Consider the following 14226-nt stretch of genomic DNA (forward strand, 5'->3'; position numbering starts at 1 on the left):
GAGATGTAGGGCCTGAAGAAGGTGCTGTGAAGTGCCTGGTCCCCAGAGCGCTGTCACTGCAGAAGCATCACGTTTTGCTTGTCATTAATCATTGTGTTCTGCAGTGATAATGGCCCATCTGAGCCAGGAAAGATAATAGCAATAAACGGACATCCCTAATTCCAATTGTAGCTGCTGAAAATTGGTTGTTGCCTCTTGCCGAGGGATAAAAATGTAACTGAGTCTTGATTGAAAAATTCTGGGGAAGCAGCCTTATTTTACTGCCTTGCCAGATTAAAAAAAGCCTCATACATAAAAATAGACAAAATGAATGGAGAATTTACAAACATCTATATTTTGTGTTAGGAATTGTGATAAAATTAGGAAAACAGCTGAAGACACTGATTTATACAACTGTGACTATTTCAGGCAATGAAGGTTTACATATCACAGTTTAACAAGATAAAAGGTCTCCCACAGAATACATAGATGACAGACAACTCATCTGAATTTGACATAACACAGCATCAAATACAAATGTAATGTGATGAACAGTGCCAGGTCATTCCCCAGTTAGGTAACATACAACCTCTTGAATAAGGCAATTCAAATATAACTCTTAATTCAAATCACAACATACCCAGGCAGCATGCAGGGAAAAGTAATTTATTTTGTACATTGGAATGACACAACTTGCAACATGTTTCCATTTTATGTAGTTAGAGCAACAGGATATAAACCATTCAAATTATATATATATATATATTTATATATATATCTGAAGTCAACAGTTGTCTTTACTGGAATAAAGATTATCTGTTTTTGGTAAAAATAAAACTATTTGAATTCACTAATTAACAAAATGCACAGTGATCAGAAACCCAATTCTTCTCACTATTGTCTTCCCTGGCTTGCTCGCATTGCCCTGTGATGCAGCAGCTGCACAACCCCAGATTCAGAGAGTTCCTTGCACAGAGGAACAAAGATTCACCGGCACGTGGATTCCGCTACTGCAGAGTGTGCCGCCCACACCTGATGGACATCAGTGCTCCCATCACACCCATATGCACCCCATGGCTTGAAAACTGCTTTCCCCATCTCTGATTCTGGGCACCTGCCCAATAAAAAGCACTTACACATGTGCCAGACCTTTGGGGAGTCAAAAGTTGAATTGCATGTGGAAACACGTTCACTGGAACGGGCCTTTCATTCCTGTATGACCAACTAATTCCTCCAGACCTTTATGACCAAGACATTCAAGAAACTGTGAACCTGCTCAGCAATGAAAAAAATCTGAGCTAAAAATCTCTTTGATATGGTGGTACCTAATGTGGCTGATATTTCCACTGCAACAGACTTGGGGATCACATAGGATAATGAAGACTTTTTCTAGTATTGAAAAGTTCTTTCAAAAGGAAAAAATGAAGAAGGAAAAGAAGATTTTTCTCTATAATAAAAAAGATTAGTAATTTCTGAAAAGACTGATCTAGGCAGCTTCTCCCAGGTGAAGGGCTGTACATCCCCCTGTTTTAACTGGATACCTGCAGGGATGGATCCTCTTGCTAAGGTGTCGTGTCCCATGGTCGCTGAGTCTCCCTTATCCCATCCCCCTGTGAGGAAGGGGACAGATCTGGATGTCAGCAGGATTACTTCTGCCGCTGGTTCAGGGCTGCTGGCAGATGCCAGATGTGTTGTGGGAACGGCTTTGGAAGGGGCCAGACTTTGTCAGGCTGAAGCCTTGGGTGAGGGTTCTCCATGTGCCACAAGGCCTATTAAGGGCCAGCAAGGATATCAAGCCCATAAATAATGAAGAAGCTGAAGTTTGGATGTGAGGGAATCCAAATGCTCCAAACCTGCAAATGGATTCTTGAGAGATATCTCTCCTTCAGGTGATCTACACAGCAGCCACAGTAGCAGCAGTCAAGACCTTCCTGCTGGAAAACTGTCCCAGGCTTCAAAACCCATCTGTCAGCCAGAATAACTATGGGAGAAACTGGATTTTCAGAGTGATTGCTATGGGTCCTTTTTATCACCTTTACAAAGTTGTCGTGCCTCCCTACTACTCTATTTACTCCTCTAGTAAAAAAATCATTGGCATGTTTCTTTGCCCTTAAAGATAAAAAAAACCCAAAAAAATCTTCAAAAGATGTGGGGAGAAAGGTCCTTTCACAATGACATTCAGAGCAAAAAGAGAAAAATGACATTTTACAGATCATTAGAGAGCTATCTTTGGCAGAATATTTCAAATAAATTATTTTTACAAATATTTTCTGCAGTCATATATTTATTTTGAATAGATCACTTTCAACTATAGGGTCACTGGTTCACTACTCTCTATTAATAGGAAAACACCACAAATATAAAAATATATGAGCTCAGCACAACTTTTAGGCTACCACGACTGTGTCCAATAATTTCAAAAGTTGTAGATTGATACCACGGAAAATATGAAACAGGTTTTCTAACAGCGTGTGTCAGGTTAGAAGGTCACAGCTCGTGGCTGCTGTAAAACACACCAGGGAGGGTGGCTGGCGCCGTGGCACGGGATTAGCGTGGGAAGGAGTTGGAGGAGCCGGATGCTCTGAGCCAGTCTCTGCCATCACCGGCCATCTTCCCATGGGGAATTGTCTCTCTCTGACCCCTAAGGCTTAGAGATGTCATGCTGGGTGGTGGCTGAAGGGTGTCCTCCCTGGGCAGGAGAACTGGGGAGCAGGTGGGTGACACTGGGCTCACTGTGCTGAGAGTTCCCGACAAACCAAGCCGTTCCCCGGTCCTGTGCTGTGCCCCAGGAGGGAGCTCAAGTGCGGCAGCTTCCACTCGCAGAGTTGCCTCCTTCCACCTTTGCATGGGAAAAAGCACCGAGGGAGCCGCAGGCTTCTCCCTTGCACCGTGGCCAGATCCTGCCCCAGACTGTCTGTAGGACCCCAGCAGGATGGTGACTCTGCCAGAAACCCCAAGCCTGAGCCGTGGTGACCCAAGAAGGGGGCTTGCCTGGTCCCAATCTCCCCCTGCAGCACATGCCACCGAGTCCATCGAACACTTAGATTTAAACGTTTCGCTTTGTTTATACAGCATGTACAGAATATACAGCATCGGGCAATTATTTCCTAGTAGACTAGAAGTGTCTCCCAAGATGACTTCTTTTATCAACAAATATATATATAAATTGACAGTAATAAAAGAGTCATACCAACAAATATTATGGCTTTTCATATAGTGTAGCTGCATTGTGACATTGGATTTGTGAGGAACCATGACAGAGACAGAGAGATTGAGAGGCTCCAGCTGCTGAGCCCAGGGGTGACCCAGCTTTGACCCACCAGCACAGGGGCTCTGCATTGCTGGGCCAGTGCCAGCTTGTGGCACCAAGCGTGGCACAGGTGGCAGAGGGAAGGTGGAGTTGAATTTATGACCAATGCTCTGGTTCCTGTCACCAGGCAAACCAGTTCTTCTGAAAACTCTCCTTTCAGCCCTGCTTTGAAAAAATTTGGCTCTGTCCAGCTGGGGTCGGCCTGCTCTGTCCCTGGTGGGGGTACCAGGGGGTCAGTTGGGCTGCCGGAGATCTTTCTCTTTCTCTCTCTCTCTCTCTCTCTCTCTCTCTCTCTCTCTCTCTCTCTCTTTGTGTCAAGGTTTGCACAAGATGTCTATCTGCCCTAGAGTACCCTGTGGCTGTGAGGTGGAGGACACACAGGATGATGGGAAACACAGGATGATGACAATGGCTGGGCTGACTGGTGCTTTGGGTGCATCAGAATGGGTGGTTGCAGCCTTCTCCCTGCCTGCCTCCCCTGTGCTCCTGCTGAGGTGATGGGGAGCTCCCCTCAGGCTGATGAGCAGGGCGACAGTGGTGGCTGTCAGAGGGGAGCAGGAAAGCTAGAGCCATTACATCTGGAGCACACCACTGCTCCAGCACATCCAAAATACCAGAAGACAACTTGCCTTGGCAGTGCCACCACCACCCTGGCATATTGTGCCTGTGGGGGGGAGTCACCTCTGCTGCAGGGCCACTCACCTGCTGCCTGCCTTGTCTCGCCTCCTGGGATGCATCCAGCCACCACCTGTTCCCTTCACTTCTTAGACCCAGGGAGCCATTTCGAGCTCTTTCTCTCTTGCACCCTGCTGTTCCAGGGGATCCTTGCTGCCTCAACCATGGGGAGTGTCCAGCAACCCTGGGACAGGCTGTGCAGGCAGCTGCCAGCTCCCTGCCCGAGCATCCCTCCACTACTGAGTGGGACAGCGGAAGAAGCTTCAGACGTGGATTACATCTCTGCCAGGAAAGATGTGTTTCCATGTTCTCTCCAAGCTCACAACAACAGCCTGATTTTTAGTCTAGAAGGAGGAGCAGTTGTTCAAGTGTGTGGAAATGACTTTGAGAACTGGAGTGGTCACTCAAGCGTTGAGATAATTAGGCCTCTTCATTAATGCAGAAAATTAGTAATGGATCTAAATTGCTGCTACTGTAATTTTTTGACTAATTCCCATCTCATTTCCCTCTCTTTCAAAATATCACGGCCACTCCCTGCAGGCCTCCCTGGCTGAAACCAGGGCTGATGCTCCCATGAACAAGCATGGGGAGCTCAGGTCTCGCCTCTGGCTCTGCCTGCAGGGTGCTGGGCTGTGAGTGCCTCTTCCCTCATGGCAGTGATGTGGGGAGCAGCAGCGAGAGAGTACCATGGGGAACCCCCTGTCTTTGAGATGTGTAAGGTTTCCCGGTGACTGCTTTGCTCCTGGCAGTCTGACTGCTTTTTGCTGGGAATATTCCCGGGGCTTGTTTTTGGGGTGGGAGGTAGAATGTAGTATCCTCTATGTCTTCTTCTCGCTTTATTAGCCGTGGTGTTCACACCTGGTGAACACCAGGTATAACCAGAGACCTCTCCAGACAGCTGAGGGACAGCAATAGGTGTAAAGATGCCCATCACTGCTGACTGGTCTTCAGGAAGTTCATGGTTCGGATTTCACAACCTCATGCCAGTTCTCCTTGGCACGGAGACCCAGGATATAGAGGGCTGCAATTTACCAGCCTCTGCATTTTGTGGGTTTTACTAGCATGTCTGTGTTGTTCCAGCTAGGAATTGTAGGAGAATTCACCAACTTCTGCCCTTCATCCACAAATAAAACCGTGCTGAATTGCTGAACAATGTCCTCAACAGGTAGTCTTGAGAGCTGGACTACATGCAGAGCTGTGCCTCCTAATGCTTAATGCATTATGGAAAAAAGAAGTAGGACAAATGTTGTCAGGGAAAAAAATAAATAACATTTTCTTCCTTGCTAACATAGTGACTGTAATGTAAGAGGTATTATTGCCATCTATTGCTCTCTTGAGCTGCTGAAAGAAGTGCATGTTTCCTGATTAAGAGCAAGACAAGCAGGTCTCCTGCAAGGCTCCCTGCATGAGCATGTTTTTCTCAAGAGCTCAGAAGATGAAGGAAGCAACATGGGGCAAACGAATGAAGACACAACAGGCATCGGTTCGTTCTCATTTGTACAGGGGGGGTTCAGCCAAGGGGTACCTAATCACAGCTCTTACTGCAGCGAAAGGCCAGGGCAATGTACAGGGCTATAGCTGAAGGCAAGAGGAAAGGGAAATATCTCAGCATTACTCGGAGCGAGGGGAAATCCAGTTCGCTACATCCCTGGGAGTCACAAAGCCACTAGTTTGCAAATGCTTTCATTAATGTTACCACATAAGCTTGATAGCAACCTGGGACACATTTGCACCACTAGGATGTAATCTGTCCTGTGCCAGCGCAGCAATTTTACAGTGACTCAGAAACTCTCCACGTTTCAGAGTATCTCTGCAAAGAAGCTCATCTGCCAGAATCTCAGATTTCTGTAAGTAAGGAGCCTGTGGGTTGGGGTAGAGGGGTACACACTCCTGGGGATGACAGTGCCATGGATTGCAATGGCAATTTCTGTCAAGAAAACAGAGCAATAAGGCTGAACTGTATGCAGGTCTCACCCTGCTGTCATCTGTAGAGTCTCTTCTGAGTCAGAAGTAAAGGAGAGGAAATAAATCCCTCCTCAACAAAGAGGTCAGGAGGTGCAGGGAGAGTCTTCCATGTACTGCAAGGTTTAGGAGCTCTAAGAGTGGATAGACATCCCAAGCCATTGCAACTTACTGTACTTAAGCTGTGCCCATTTTAAACAAGGGCAGGAAAGTCTTGACCCTCCAGTTAAAGCAATTGGTTCATTCTGGAATGTAGAGGCAGGGTTGGGTTGAGGGGTGTAGCTGGAGCATCTGTAGGACTTGATAACGGTGGAAATTCAGCAAAAAGTGTTTAGTTTTCCCCAGCCTCATGAGTGAAGGACAGTGGCACAATAAAAGCTGTGCCTGTGGGTAGTGGCTGGGTGATGAGCAGGAGGGCCTCAGCAAGCTGAGCTCTGCCTCTGCTGCATGGAAATTTGCCTTGCTCCTTGGTTTGTAGGGGCTCAAGTCCACCACATGGGGTGGTTAATCTTTGTCCTGGGACATGGACAGCAAGCCTGAGCTAACAAGTGTTGTTGTTTGTTGCAGTAAGAACGGAGACTTGTCCCACCACAGGAAGCCCTCATTTGTGGGGCAGGGGGGACACAGACTGCTTCTCTACAGGGGGCCTGGAAGAAGAGGCTCTACAGGGGCCTCAGCACAGAGCAAGGCCGGGCTGGATTACCACTGTGTATAGACAGTAATTTTGGTACCTTGAGATGGCTCAAGGCAGATGCTGGAGGACCCCAGCATCAGGTGGCACGTGCTCAGTGGTCCCCATTGCTACCTGAACTGGAGGGGGGCTGCATGATGGGAGGGGCAGAAAGCTTTTCTAGTGCAGTAAAACAGGTCGAGGGCTGTTTTGAATCAAATAGATAAAACTACTGTCTAGGGCTGGTGCCCATAGGCAGCCAAGCTAAAGGCTGTGCTGTATCTGTGCAGAAATGAAGATACATGTCCATACCCACAGTAGCTGGGGCAGAGGGACATGCTGTGACAGTGCCTAAAAAAAGGTTTCTGGATCCGTGTGGGACCCCACAGCACTTCTCCCCTCCCTGTGCCCTCTAACAGTGGGTACCCCCCCAGCAGCACCCAGCTCCACTGTTCAGCAGTGCTCCACAGCAACTGCTTTGGGAAGAGTATGCACCCCAGTGCCCTCTTCCACACTTCTGAGGGGAGCCACAGCCTGGCATCCAGCTTTGGGAAGGGGGAAGGAGCCAAGGGAGGGTGCAGAGCCTGCAGGAGAGGGCGGTAAACCATCCTGGGGACACTGGACCTCGGAGTGCAGGGCTGGTTGTTCTTGAGATGCTCCAGAGAGACAGCAAGACCCTGTGGAGACTTCTTGGATGCTCTCAGGGGCATACCACAGAATCCTTCCAGTAGCAGCAAGCTTCTGTCTTTGCTGATAACAGCTCCTGTTCGGCCAAACAGGTCCTTTTCCCCTGCAGTGTCCCTTCTCTCTCGGTAAGGGGTGTTGCTGGCTGGCAAGAGGCTCTTTGGCATCTCTAGTTCCAAAAGCAGAAAGGCTCAAGTCCATAAAAGGTGAGGAATCTCACTGCATTTATTGTCCCTTGGTGCTTTTTGCAAGAATACAGATGCCTCTGGATGCTTTCCTATGCAAGTCAATTTTTTTACAAGATAAACAGGCTTTTCTACAGCTGTGCAGCTTGTGTGTATAAGCGTCATAGTAGTTGGTCATTGCACACTCAGAGAGGCCAGAAATGTCCCTGGTGCTCTGCAAACGTGCTTCCCCAGATGGGCTTGAGTGCCAAAGCCTACGGAAAACAATTCAAGGCTTTCTCCTGGAATGACACCATCCAGCATTAAGTTTTCCCTCTTTTCCCTCTCCATTGCTTTCTGGCTATGCCCAGCTCTGTCCCTCCAGGAGTGTAGCTGAGTCTCCTCCTGAGTTATGAACATGCCACCAATACTGTTGCACTTGACTCTTACCCAAGCAGTTAAAAATAGCTGTAACAATAACATATGGGCTCTGGTTCTCCCGTCCCTGCCCATAGCAGAAATAGCATGATGAGTTTACAGACTGCAGTCAGACTCGTGACCAGAGCGGGCTCAAGGCCTCCCTTCTCCCTTTTGTCGTTTAAGGAAGCGATGAGAGCGGGGAGGAAGATGCACAAATGACTCTTGGGATTGCCCCTCATCCCAGAGGCACCACAGGCTGCCTGGAAAGGGGTGACACACAAGCAGGCACCTTGTTTGGAGATGAGGGATTCACATCTCTGGAGGGAGCGGTTCCTGTGCTGCCCTGGCACAGGTAGCAGTTCGGGTGGGCTCAGCCATGAGTCACTGATTATTTGCTGCTCTTCCCTCCACCCTCCCCCCGCCCCCCTCTTTTTCATGTGTTCAGTATGTGGCTGGAATTTGCTTCCACTCCTGCTGACCCCTGAAGAGCTGGGAATATGGTTTTTCCAAGATGCTTAGGGCTGTCTCTGGTGCGTTCCTTCTGCTTGTCCCCAAGTGCTTTGCAGTGGCCTGTGGAGTTATTTGGGTGTCTGCCTCTGAATGTTCAATGCACCATGCTGCATCCTTTTCTGTGGAAAAGTTTGCCTTTGGCTAGTGGGGTGCTGAAAGGCAGTGAAAGCAAACAGGGCAAGTGGATAGATGGAGGCCAAGAGTTTAATCTGCTGTTTCTGGCAACATTTCTGAACCCAGGCCTTTATCAGAGATGCTCCACGTCCTTCCCTTGTGAGAGAGGGTGGGAAGGCTGGCAGGAATGAGGAGGAAATGTGAGAACACTGACATGAGTCAGGGGACCCGGGGAGCTGAGCTGTGACCCACTGGGCAGGCAAGCAGGCACGACAGCAAGACGTGCCTGTGCTGGGGACTGTGCTTCCTCCTGCTGCCTCCCAGCAGTGTGCCAGCCAGCGCAGGTGTCTTCTGGAGGAAGGTGGTTTGCTTTTGCCTTCGGAGAATATGGTTTAAAGACAAGGCTGGTGCAGAAGAGCAGGCATGGCACCCTTAAGAACACTGGCAGGTGTCTGGGGCTCAGTGGAGAGGTCCTTCCCCTTGCTGCTCACTCGTGACTCCTCCATGAGCACTGGGCACACACACATTGCACTGTGCATAACCTCATTGAAGATGCCAAAAAGCACACAGCTGGCAGGGAGTAATTGCATAAACAGGGCTGGTGTTTACCCTGTGATTTAGGCCTTACCCTAAGCAAGCACTGCTCCATCATTCCCTTTGTAAAGCTCTGTGAGCAAACAGTTATTTACTGTCTGTTAACCTGAGTGGCTACACAAGTCCCATTCGGCTCGTTAATTACTTCAGTGACTACAATTCATTCTGAAGAAGCAAATGATGAAAGCAAAACACCAACATCACCTTTCAATAGAAGTAATTACTGGGTCAAAGGAGTTGCTTTGCTTTCACAATCCACTGCCTGTGAAAAGCAATAAACGTGACTGGCCGTGCTCGAGGTGGCCTGGGGAGTGGAGGAGTTTGACTCACTCATCTGGGAGGGTGATGTGTGCCCACAGAGAGAATGAAGCAGCAGCATGGCTGGCCAAAAGCAGCACAGGGTGTGGGGAAGGGCCAGATTCATCTGAGAGCAGCCCAGGGATCATGTTAGATCCTTTGGCTGCCAGGGTGTGTTAGTTACTTGCTCTGCCACACATCCCCTTGCACTGGCAAATGGGAATTCTAGTGCCTCTGGGCCTCTACACACATGGTCATGCTGCAACAAAATCAGCCACATCCTACTCTTCCTCTTTTTGCCTGGTGGCAGGTTTCTAGCCTGGAGTTTGACAGTCAGTCACTGCTGTTGGTGGCATTCTGACTGGCTGTGCGGCCCCGTCCTGACCTTCCTTGGCAGACAGGCAGGAGCGTGGGCAGGACCCTGAGAGCACACACACCTCACCAGGAGGCTCAAGGAGAGCCCTTCTGGATGAAGGCAGCGCTTGCCTGGGACCCATCTCCAGACCTGGGTTCAGCTGGTGTTTGAGTTCAGCTGGTGTTTGAGTTCAGCTGTTGGAGCAGGACCTCCCAGGCATCATGGGGAGGGTTTATTTGGGGGCAACTCAACAGAGGCTGCATGAAACACAGGCAGCAGCAACATCCCTGGGCATGCAGGGAATTTTCTCTTCCTCAGCGCTGTCTGAGCTGGGTCTGAAATGGCCCATGGCACCTGGACAGGGGCATGGTCAAGCAGCTGTTGAGAGCAACCCAGCGTCCTGGTGCACTTGGTGACCTCATGGTGTGTCTCAGATCTGCTTCGGCACCCATGCACCTGCCCTAGTAATCCTCCCTTAAAATTAGCTCATGGCTTATCCTGAAGCAAGTCACTGTGAGGCTGTAGCAACAGCATGAGCGGCTCCATGTAACTAGAAGACACAAGCAGAAAGAGCTGCTAAAGTACCCTGGGGGCACATGTACGGCTGTCCTCAAGCCTAGGGCAACTCAGCACTGATTAGGGACCCAGCACAGGAGCAACTCCTGGACCTGGAAGGGTGGGTTGCACTGCAACTTTGTCCCTGGGTGGTTTCCTGCATCCCCCTGAGGGTGGAGTGGGCTGTGAGCCCCAGATGTATGGCAGCATACTGAGCCTGAGGCACCATGGAGATGGAGCAGGAGGAAAGGTGTGAGATGGGGCAGGAGAAGGTGTGCAAAGCACCACTACCCCTGTCAGTGGCAGAAACACGGTGAATGCAAACTAATGAGTAAAGAAGAGATGGGTACAAAGGGGAAAACAATTGGAGGGGAGAGAATATGCAGGAGCAGTACTGGATCCATCAGGAATCATTACAAACTTTATTTCTCTGTGCATTGTGTACCATTGATAAGGATCATCACAATTAGTGGACTCACTGCCTATAGTGGTGGGCAATACACACAAACTAAAAAAAAATGAAGCCAAACAGATGAAAATGAAATCATTGTACATAAAGGTAATCATAAACCTGAACAACCTGCACCTGTGTTTGATTCTCCCCCCAAAACAATGAAAAACAAAAAGAAAAACCCCTAACCCAATCAAAAGTGAAAAAACAGCTCAAGGAAAAAAAAACCCCACAACCTCATATTCCTAGAGAAAATCTCACAGCAGATTCATTAAAATTTCCACAGATAGTTCAAAATGAGTACAAATACCCCCAGCCAGCTAGTTATGGTACAAGCATCAGATATGGTTTTCAGCTGAATGGGAAGAGCTCACCATAGACATGCAGGCTGGGAGTTTGCTGGCTGGAATGTCAGGAAACCTGGCAAAGGGCATAGGGTAAGAAGACATCTCTCAACACCAGTGCACAATGTCTCCTTCTCTGCTCGGCTCTCTACCCCAACCTGCACTAACTAGTAGCATGGGTGGGGATGCTGGGTTACACCTCCCTGTTTCATCCTTCCCAGCAATTTCGGATTCGGAGAGTGCAAAGTGTGGCCTTTTCCCGTGGGGCACGCTTCCCAGTTGCACCCTGCAGAGTGGGAGATCTCTTTCTGGCCCTTCAGCCCTTGTGTTGAATTACTCTGCCTCCAAATGGCTGTGGGAAAGGACCAGCTTTGTGGACTGATCCTGATGGCTTAACACTCAGAAACAAGAGCTGTCACTAGACCTCTGGGGATACAGGGAATAGCAGGGGACCAAGGGGTTTTGAGGCAGTCACCGACTATAAAGGCAGAAGCATGGGAGATTCTGGGATTCAGCCACACTTGTCCCTCTTGGAACTGCTCATCCCACTCGGGCTCCCTGGGACCTTGTGTAAAACCTTGTGTGGGTAGTGGAAGCCTTCACACTGGCTTCAGCACGTCAGAGGACCCCAGCCACACAGGTAGACAGAGCCTGCAGTCTCTGGGGTTTGGGTTTCCCTCCCCTGAAAACCTACATCTCATGGCTGTTATTGCTTCCCATGGACCCACGCAACAAGCAATAAGTGGGGACAGCTTTCCATCCTTTTACCCCTGCTAAGAGGAAACAAACAAGCAAAAAACCCTATGGCAAAACCAAACTAACTAAAAATAAATAAAAACCCAGTGAAAAGAAGAACGCTTGTATCTGCAATGCTCAACCCCCATGGTCGGAAGGACTATCGCTATAGGTTGCTATATACAGATAGATTTCATTTCATTCATGCAAATGTTACAAGTACCACGACAGCATGCCCGAGGAGGTGGAGGAAGCGGGAAGAAACCCCTTGCCACCCCCATGCAGCCTCGGCTTAGGACACTGGACATGAGGTTGCAGCTGTGCATCCCCAAAGCATGGAGAGGGAAAGGTGAGGGGCACGTGGGTGGGAAATGCTAGTTGTACACACTCCAAAACAAAACAAAAAAACCGACCCCAAATCAATGACGAAAATGGTTTGTGTTCTATCCTTAGAAAGCTCCCAGTTTCCCCTTTGCCTTCAGTTTGGTCTCTTGCTTTCTCTCCAACAGGGCCAGAGGGGATGTTCTCGAATGGCGAAGGCAGGTGGATGGCAGTTGGAGATCAGAACCCTTGCTTTCCTCTCCTTCCCTTGCCCACTGCTCTGTTTCTCACCAGCTACCCTGGCCCTCCTAATAGCGATGCACCCCGGTCACCTTCATATCCATCTTCCCAGGTGGCTGGTGGGTGGGAGTCAGCGGTGGAAAGGGGCTTGGTGGCCATCAGCTGCTCCTGTTGGTAGAGTTGCAGAAAGGGCCCTGCTGCCTGGCTCCTGGCTGGGGCCACTGCCTGGGGAGGGGTCCTGCTGGCTTTGGGGTCCTGTCTAGTTCAAAGGATGCTCCAAAGCCGCTTTCCACCAGCAGGTGTGTGAACATGGCAAATTTCTTTTATTCTTTTTCTCTGTTCATTATACACAGCTTTATATCTATATCTATACCTATATATCACTCTATATAGATATATATAGATATACATATATTTGCTATCTCTTATTGTCCCTTTAGAAGCCCTTTATGTGGCAGTAGGCTTCCAGAGATGAGAAGAATATGTACAAGAGCCAGAGGAGGATAAACAGTGAGGATGTGAGCAGCTTGGAAGTCCGCGGCCCGCCCAGCTCACCTCCAATCTCGGGTCTCCGCCGGTACAGCAGCACACCCACACTGATAAAAGCAAAAATGGTGAAGAGGGTGACGGAGAAGGCCAGTGTGCCAGGTGAGACTTGGAATGCTTGTCCGTGCGCCGCGTGGTAGATGGCTGCGATGGACCAGGCTACCCCAATTCCCAGGAAAACGTTCACAGCATTGCTCCCGGTGACATTCCCGATGGAGGCGTCTGCATACTGGTCCTGCGTTGCTGCTACTTTGCTGGCAAATGTGTCTGCAAAGGAAAGGAAGAGAGAAACCCTCAGGTAACATCCAGGTAAGGAGGGAGAGCAGCCAGCCTGGGGGCAAGTGTCAATGACAACACCTGGGGAAAGAAGATAATAGGTAAGGGGACAGGGTACAGCCCCTTCTACGAGCGCTCCTGAGGCAGAGCACAACTGGCCAGAGCCAGAGTGACAATCAGGGTCCAGAAATGCACAGGAGGGAAATCTCAATATTCAGAAATATGGGGCTTTTCCCCCAGTTTGGCCTCAGACGTCCTGCAGTTCTTCAGGTGAGATAACACTACACTGCACTGGCCTCTTCTCCCACATCCGCTAATTTGTTCTTGCAAACTTGCAAAAAAACTGGACAGGATGGAAAAGCTTTGTGGAGCCACAATGGTTTGTATTTAACCATCAGGTACCTTGAAGTTTTTTTTGTATTTCTGAGTTTGCTTTAATGTTGTCTCTCTGATATCTTTTGTCTCTCTGATATCTTTTGTCTCTCTGATATCTTTTTTCTCTCTGATATCTTTTGCCTCACTGAAGTCCAGTGACCCTGACACTTTGGTAAGCCAGAGGTCATCTTTCACCCCTTGGGAAGAAAAACCATGTAAAATGGTGCATAGTTGCCCAGATGCTCCACTAGCTTTAATACCAGTGATAAAACTTGGCTGACCTTTTATATGGAAAACCTTGTGTCAAGCAGACCAGCGTAACGTTGCTCTGCACCACAGGGAAGTGCTGATTTTACATCCAAACCCACTCTGGATCTGCAGGGGGAGGTGGCAGCAGGAAGGACTAGCCTCTGGGTTTTGTCCAGGTGAGTGCTCTCAGCTAACAAAGAGGAGATGAGTCTCTGCCATAGCTGCGCTCCCAGATTACCTTGGGTACAGGCAGCCGAGTGTGGCTCAGAAAAAGAAAACAGTGAGGTCAAATTTCATGTGTTTTGATTCTACAGAATTTTCTTTCCACTCCTTCCCAGTGGGGCTCCAAGGTGAGATGGCCAAGGGCAGTTTGGCAAAAAGATCCATGTAACATACATGG

At 49.0% G+C, this 14226-nt stretch overlaps 1 protein-coding gene across 3 annotated transcripts in view; it reads right to left on the reverse strand.

Annotated features, from left to right (window-relative positions):
* Nucleotides 1–10690: 10690 nt before the first annotated feature.
* The window catches only part of SLC8A1 (solute carrier family 8 member A1), a 114139-nt gene continuing 110603 nt past the window's right edge, over nt 10691–14226 (reverse strand). For all 3 annotated transcript variants that reach the window (XM_027889222.1, XM_027889221.1, XM_027889223.1), the window contains one exon: nt 10691–13193. In XM_027889222.1, the coding sequence (XP_027745023.1) occupies nt 12817–13193 (377 nt within the window). In that variant the 3' untranslated portion in view covers nt 10691–12816. The remainder of the gene's footprint in view (nt 13194–14226) is intronic.

Source organism: Empidonax traillii, unplaced genomic scaffold (genome assembly GCF_003031625.1).
Source record: "Empidonax traillii isolate 1590-97213 ecotype Southwest subspecies unplaced genomic scaffold, ASM303162v1 scaffold256:size688067, whole genome shotgun sequence".
Taxonomy (NCBI): Eukaryota; Metazoa; Chordata; class Aves; order Passeriformes; family Tyrannidae; genus Empidonax; species Empidonax traillii.